At 35.7% G+C, this 8,151-nt stretch overlaps 1 protein-coding gene across 1 annotated transcript in view; it reads right to left on the bottom strand.

Moving 5' to 3' along the window:
- LOC109378730 (transcription elongation factor A protein 1-like) overlaps positions 1 to 7,691 on the bottom strand; it is a gene marked incomplete at its 5' end in the record, with an annotated part of 19,133 nt that extends 11,442 nt beyond the window's left edge. The window contains 4 exons of the mRNA XM_019635023.1: positions 338 to 484; positions 4,837 to 4,991; positions 5,989 to 6,171; positions 7,524 to 7,691. Coding sequence (XP_019490568.1) covers positions 338 to 484; positions 4,837 to 4,991; positions 5,989 to 6,171; positions 7,524 to 7,691 — 653 coding nt within the window. The remainder of the gene's footprint in view (positions 1 to 337; positions 485 to 4,836; positions 4,992 to 5,988; positions 6,172 to 7,523) is intronic.
- Positions 7,692 to 8,151: the final 460 nt, after the last annotated feature.

The following is an 8,151-nucleotide window of genomic DNA, read 5'->3' as shown; positions in this document are numbered from 1 at the left end:
TTTATATACGAGTGAATACTAATGGATAATCACATGCTTATTAACTCTTACAGAAAGAACATGGCCATTTTATTAAACTCTGTAATATTTTATAAACTTCATTTAACTGATATAGCTTTCACGGTAACAATTTCCATGAAAGTATAAATATATCATCTTATTTTCAATTAACTGGAATCTGTTAGTATTAAGAAAACATTCTTATATTTAAGAAATTACCTCTCCTCTTGAAAACTATCAAACAAAGTATACTGGTAATTGCCTTTATTACTTGTTTTGAAACAGGAATTGCAAGCATTCTTAATATGAAAATAAGAATCTATAAACAGCCACAAACCTGTGTGTAAGTACAGTTCTTCTTTTTACATTTGCCACACGTGAATAAGTCAGTCTGGGTTCCACCTGTCTTGGCCATCTGATGTTCTCTGATAGCTTCTTTTGTCAAGTTTTTCCGCATCTCTTTGAGCTCATCACTAGCCATTTCCTATTAACACATTGAGGATGGGGCATTTAAATTGTTTAAGTGCATGTTCCCGGGGTTTAAACCATTGAAATCAACTTTTATACTGTGTTTTAAAAATTTATTACAAATTTGCTAACTATTTTTGTGAACTGAAATTTTCAGGAAATACTCACCAAAGACCCTAATAGTGTGTGAGGGTGTCATACCTCTGGAAACATTCCCCCTTGTGGAGTGGCACTAAGCAGAACTTGCAGATGTACCAAGTTTCACTTTTTTTGTGGCAGCACAAACAAAGCACCTCCTAGCAGGGTATTTTCTTTTACTCCGTTCACTTCCAGCAATTTTCTCTAGCACATGTTTGTGCATATCACCCAAAAGTCTCCCAGGGGGGTCCTCATGAGGCACACGAGGGGTTTGGGTTGATGTTCCTGGGCACGCTGCGTCTGTGTCTGTGTCTGAGTCTGTCTCCGCCTTATCTGTAGCCCATGCCACTTGCAGCAGAAATTCTTTGTATCTCGTTTTTGATGTAGGGTTTAGTTTTTGATAGATTTGAAAAGAATTGAAAAGTGCACAATTTATAAGCCAAAATGCAACTTTCTTTGGCCACTTCACTGTTTTTCTCAAGAGAGAATAATAAGACAAGTACTGATCTGCCCTATCAACACCCTTCATGAACATATTATACTGAAAAATACAAATAGGTTTTTTTCTTTACTNATCGCTCTAAATCAATGTCAAGAGTTAAACTACAAGCTTCCCAAGAACAGAGGAACTGTATTTAATCTACTGGGCATATCACGTTTTACGTCAATGTGTTGGATATGGCACAGTCCATTATATGTAATAGGAAAGAATAAATGCAAAGGACTCATAAGATCTGAGAAACAATTTGAACCCTTTATTACTGAACTTCACATTTTAAGTTCTTATAATAAATAGCTAAATTGGGAAGAAAAATAAACATAAAAAGGAGAATTAGATCCAGTGCCAAAAAAAAAATCTAAAACAGAAATGTGGTAAATAGAGGATGCAACCATTTGAATCCCGAATCAGTACCTTCATTGTCAATTCTAGTAGTGCTATCTCAGAGATTCCATTCAATTAAACTCAATGAGTACAATGTAAATAATTTCTTCTATTTATGTAGTTAGTGTCTTCTAACTCTTAAATTTCCAGGAAGTCTTGTAAGAAACCTTAGAATATTCGGCTATATACATTATTAATTCCATTTGATTAGAAAATAGAAGAGTACATATATGGGATCATAAGACCACAGAGGAGGTGATTGATGGTCAAGTAAATCTATGACTTTAAACATAAATGAATTTCCATAAAGTAAAATACCTTTCTTCTCTTGCTTCAGGGCTATTCTGTGATGTAATTGCAGTATCTTTTTTCTTTTCTTCAGGATCTTTATCAGTTGATGGTCCATCTGAAAATTTAAGAAATACCTAAGTTGTTAGCATTTGTTAAAAAAAAAAAAACCAAAAAACCTGAACTACTGCATATTATCAAGCTATTTACGAAACAAAACCCCCCCTAAAATCCTAAGTTTTCAACAAGTAAATAAAATGTATGCAAGCTATTCAAGTAATACGTAATGTAATACAGAGTGCACAAGCTTCAAGGCTTAAAGGAGGTAAGCAATTAGATTTTGGGACATAAAGTATGTAAAATAGATTGGGCCAATGCAATATTTAAGCACTAAAAAGAAACATTTATGTTTAAATCAACCAAAACAGCCTTGAAGCTGGGTTCCGAAAATGTTTGGATCTACTGCATAAATTTTGATCTCTACCTAAGCAATAAGAGCTACGTAAATAATTCATCACATCCCTCCGTACAGAAAACAGAAGAACATATATTCAACTGTGTATTACGACTACCTAGGCAACTTTTAAGCATACCCTCATGCTCAAGCTCCCATCCCAAACCATTCAATGCAAAGCTCTGGCAAGTGAGGAAGGAGCATCAGATTTTTTAAATTCCTCAGATGACTCTAATATGCTACTCTGTATGAGAGTAACTGACACAGTTTGGTCCAAATCACAATTCTAGAACTTACAGAGGTTAGGTTAGCAAACCTGAAATACAATTCAAGTGCCCTACCATGTAGCATAAGTGTATGCTTTAATTTTCACATACTAATTTTACTGTCCCTGGTTATTCTCTATAATTCACCTGGAAGGCCCCCAAANCAAGGAAGGGGAACAGACAAGTTGCTGTCTTTTTGTTCTTCAGTCTAGTTGTGGAGGACGTCGCTTCACTGGCCCATGTTGGTATTGTGATCACTGTGCTCTTCCCGGGTGAGGCAGCTCGGTCGCTGGCCATTGGATGGCCGCTCACAGCGGCTCACGGCAGCTCACCCAGGCTGCCGGCCACTCACAGTAGTTTACGGCAGCCCACTGCAGCCCCACTACAGTCTACGCCGTCGCCGGCGACTTACTGCAGCCCAGCTCCAGGTGGAGCTGTTGTTCACCATCTTAGCTGTAGAGGACGCAGCATCACTGGCCCATGTGGGATCCAAACCAACGGCCCTGCTGCTCAGAGATCACGCTCCCAAGCCAACTCTTAATCAACGAGCCACGTGGCTGGCCCCAGACTGGGCTTTTTAAGAGCAAAGACTAGGACTTCCTGCTTTCTATATTCCCAGTACATAGCATGCCACCAGTCAGTGATAAATCAATGAACAAACCAACATTTCAAAATCCCCCTTCTTAAATGTTTCAATTATATGCTTTTGCTTCTGTGTCTGTAGCAGCATGCTTAGCCCACCCACTGGAAACTGTCCTGGTGGACGATGGAGCCTTACCCTTAGTAACTTCACTACTGCTGGCCCACTTTTTAGATTCTGGTGACTCCTTTCTAAGCATTTACACATTACTTTCTCCTTAAATTCTTACACCCAACGTCTAAAACATAATTTTACAACATGTAAAAAATCTTTTTCAGCTATAAGTCACTTAGAGCTAATCTTGTATCTTCCTTTACATGATACCTCAGACTTGTTTCTTAAAATTTTCTTCACAGAGAGAGAGAGACGATATCTACCTACCACTTCATCAGACTTCACACATGACAATTCTATGCTTTTGTATATAGGCTCTATCTCTAAACTTCAATTACATAAAACTATAAAAATATACTAAGAACATACTTCTTCAATACTTTTTAAAAAATATTTGTCTATATTTTTATATTTTATATTCAAGGCATTANAACTAGCTTACAGTTTACAGAAAATGAGACAGAACAGTTTAATAAAATCATGAGGAAGAAACAGACAATTCATGCTATGGTTTACAGAAGATATAAACTGGTTTATTCAACAGGTCAATGTCATGAAGAAATAAAAGCAGAAGCAGGAGTAGGAGAAGAAATTACTTTAGATTTTTATATATATACATACACACAATCTTAAAAGACTGAACTAAAGGTAATGTGTATACTTTGGATCCTGATACAAAGTAAATATACAACCAAGAAAAAATGATTATGAAAATGATATAATATCAAGAAATTATTGATAGCTTTCATGGATATGGTGATGACAATGTCATTATATAAAAAAAATATTTTTAAAGATACCCCTCAAGTACGTACAGGTAAAAGAACAGAATGTCTGAGATTTGCTTCAAAATAATTCAGGAGAAAAGAAAGAAAAAGAAAAAAGGAATAGATGAAAAGGGTGACATTCTTGAAAATACTCAAAGCTTGGGTGACAGATATATGGGATTTCATTATACTATGTTCTCTACTTTGTGATAGTTTTAAATATTTTAATGAGATTTTTTTAAAAAACTTTAAAAACATAGCAATTTTTATTAGCTATATAGAAAGATGAATTCACTCTCTTGGAAGCTTAAAAATGGTAAGATTATAGACAAATTACAGCTATTATCTATAAACAACTATGTCTATAAATAGCGAGCTATGGATTTCGTTTTTCCCAGCATTCCTTATACAAATTTAAGGAATAGTCAATAAGATGTGACCAATTCTGTAGGGTTTAACCATGAAAAGAGCTTAGAGATTTCAAAGTCTGTTTGCAATTAGAAATTCAACTCTTTGATGCTACACAAATCCACAATAAGTTAAAACATTTTTGTCTTCAGACAGTGATTTAAGGCAATCACCCAAAAAATCATGGTACAGCTGCAAACACCCAAAGATTATTGTACAGTTAAAGAAGGGACAAAGTATTGATGTAAGCAGATTCAATCGCCTTAAGTATTTATCTAGTGTATTGAACATATAAATACATAAAATAGCTAATAATGATTTATTATATATGTAGTATTTACATAGTACTTTATGATTTAAATAAGCTTTATACTTGACATCATGGAAACATTATATTCAGATATACTCACCTCTGCCGTCATTCTAGCAAATAAGTCAGGAGGAATATTCCCACACAGTACATTTTTCCTTAAATTTGGATTCTTTGCATCCTTAAGATTTGATATTCTACTTCGTACTCTATTTTTGTATTTCATGTCTGTATTCCTTATTTCTTGATATATAGGTATAGGCCATTAAGGAAAAAAGGTTAAAATTTAAAGGTAAGATCATTTTTTTCCTATTCTGCCAAAAAAAGAATACCTGACATTTCTAAGCAGTTCACAAACACAGTTTCAAATATAGATTGTTAACAACAAGGCACTGTTTCTACCAGATTCCTTGATCTGTAACTCACAAATACTTCTAGGCTGTGAATGAGGATGCTTTCTTTTTAATGTTTAATGCCAGAAGCATACAAATTAACAGGGTTTCAAAAAGTAACTCAGGTACTTACTGAGAAAAGATTTTAAAAAGAGCTCGAACTTACACAAGCTTTAACTTGCCCAAATCTGAATTCTAACAAGGATCCTAAAAGTCTCAATGACTACACAGTTCCCTTGGAGACCTTATGAGAAGAGACCATTGATGGTAGCCCTAAAGGTTTATTTCCTCCCTTGGCGCAGCAATAAGCTAGTTTAGCAGGTTCTTCTCAAAAGAATTAGCCACAGCAGAAGCTGAGCCCATGAAGAGGTCTCTAACAAGGCTACTTCCTCAACCAGGACAGTCCCACCATCACACCTAGATGTTCCCTGCTCCCCATACCTATAAGTAGGGCTCCTCTCCCAGAGCACTTTCCATGGTGCCCAGCATAAACACACTTCCCTCCGGGATAATGAGCTCAGGATTATGTATGCTTGTTGAGTTCCCCAAATGTGAAACCCTACTTCACTCTTAGCAGTGTTTGTGTTCTCCACATCCTTTTGCAAAACTTGAAACAAAATGGTACATTCTCAACTTGCAAGGCAGAAAAATAAAAATACTATCAACACTATGTGCTTTACTTTTGAATGACAGAAAAACAAAAAGAATAAAATGACATGGATGGCCCCCTCCTTTGCCATCAAAACAATACAATCAAGATGGAAACGGAATACAATAAAAATTAAAAATTCTATACATAAAAACATTTGTTAAGTAATCTAGTAGATTACTTAAAACAATCGTGCACACACAAAGGATATCTTCCTCAATCTGAGATCCTAATTCTTCCTCGTCAGCTCCAATGGCGATGTAATCATCTAAACACAGACACAAAGTATTGCCAAGAATAAATGATTGTAACATATTAAATGAAAATTTCAACACAGAGTAAATTAAACTGCATTCATGTTTCTTCAACCCCATTTGTTTTCTATAAGGAATTTCTTTAGGATAAACCCTCAGGAATGGGGAGGTAAGTGATGTAGCAGCAACTCCTCACTTCACAACTCCATAAAGTCTGACTGCTCCAGCCGAAAGTAGAGAAAGTAATAGAAAGAACTGTCTTGCGTCCTGTGACTCAGGCTTCAATGCAAAGAAACCATTTATTTCACATCTGCAAATCATATATACATATACACTCAGAAGACTCCTATGCAAATATTCAAATTGATAGAAGAAAATACAAGGAAACTAGGAAGAAAAAAGAAATACATAAGACAGTAGGGGAATCGAAGTAGAAAGTGCAGAGTAAGGAGAAAAATAGGTTATACTAGAAAAGTAAAAAGATGAATTTTGTATAAGATGAGAAATANGTGGAACATCAACCATTGTTGAATCGTGAATTGTGGAAATCACGTTGACAACACGAGCATCCCTCCAAGATTGAAGAATTTCACCCTTTCTCCTGAATGTGGTTTTGCCATGTTTCAGAGACTGATTTGTTTTTCATTTCTAGAGGAAGACCCCTCTTCATGCCGATTGTTTAGCATACTCTAAGTTGTCTTAAAAGGAGAGTTTCAGCAATTGTCACATGATTATAATAGTTGTCTTGTTAGACATGGTAATTTTGATCAAGGTAAGGTTCCAAAAGTGTGAAAATAGTTTCCTGTAATATTTTTCCTTCACCAGCATAAATTTCTAAATTCAAGATACAGCCTGAGGTGCTTTCAGTGACCATAAGAACAAGTAAGCCATACTTTATAAGTTTCCCCGGGTTATATGTTTGTATACGAAGCCCACCCCTCCAAGGAATCAGTGCTTCACCTAAGGAAAGTTGTTGATTTGGCTTATAGTCTGAAATCTTGCAAGAAAAAAATCCAGTAAGGTTTGAATTCTGAAAAGCCTGTTAGTTGATTGTTGCAGAAGTTCATTGTTGTTGAAATGTAAACACCACCAAATTTGTTCAAATCTATTACGGTGCATAAGTTTCCTGAAAATAGGACTATCTAAAAATGGATCCGGAGACCAATAATCCTTTCATTTATCTTTCCTGATTTGCCCAATTAGAATAATTATTGAAAAATTTTTTTCATTTCTGCTACAGTGACATCTGACCATTTCAACCCCTTAGAACCAGTAACATACTTTTCCTGATTTTGTAAGTAATACAGATTCTTTTCCTCACACAACATATGAAAGAATCTGTCTCCAAGAAAGAGTCCTGTTACTTGTGATACTTTCGTTGGGTCAGAGGGAATTTGTTTCACCCCTGGGTTTCTTGTAAATGGCCCTAAATTTGGTGTTTTATCTGTTTTTACCCATGTGGAAACCGCCCAATCTAGTGTGTCATCGTTACTTTCGTTCGCGCTTTGTTCACTGTCACTGTAACTCGGTAAAGGATACACAATTTTGTTTTGCCAATTTCCAATAATAGAAGAGTCACTGTCATTTTCACTGTCACTATCAGCGTTGTCAGGAACATCAGATAATGTGTCCGCCAACAATTTCGCTGAAATTTCATCTTCTGTAAGATATTTTTTCCAGTAAGAACTATGTCTTTCCAATATGGGTGTAAAGTGATTGAAATCTGAATGCTGACTAAATGCAGAGCAGAGCAACAGAGGAAAATACAGAGCTGTTTGTTCTCTATATTTATCACAGATCAACTTGGGGTGAGGTCACGTTTCTAAAAACATCCGTCAGCAGGACCATTTGGAGAAAGGCTCCATATATTGCGTATTTAAGTGTATAGTGTGTGGAAACCAAGCGCGTGTTAAAAACGCAGATCTGCGCCATCCATCTTGCACAGCTAATAATGTATAGACGCAAATCTGCTTCACCGGTCCACAATGTCTTAAGAAGATGGCATAATAGTTACAGGCATCTCCTGACTGCTTTTTATGCTCAATTAGCTTAATAATAATAGAACCAAAATCAACTTTTAAAGTTTTAAAAGTGGGAAACTAATATTTTTCCTCAAAGGA

Source organism: Hipposideros armiger, unplaced genomic scaffold, assembly GCF_001890085.2.
Source record: "Hipposideros armiger isolate ML-2016 unplaced genomic scaffold, ASM189008v1 scaffold_2837, whole genome shotgun sequence".
Classification (NCBI taxonomy): Eukaryota; Metazoa; Chordata; class Mammalia; order Chiroptera; family Hipposideridae; genus Hipposideros; species Hipposideros armiger.
The sequence above is the reverse complement of the archived record's forward strand: the minus strand, read 5'-3'. Positions and strand labels throughout refer to the sequence as shown.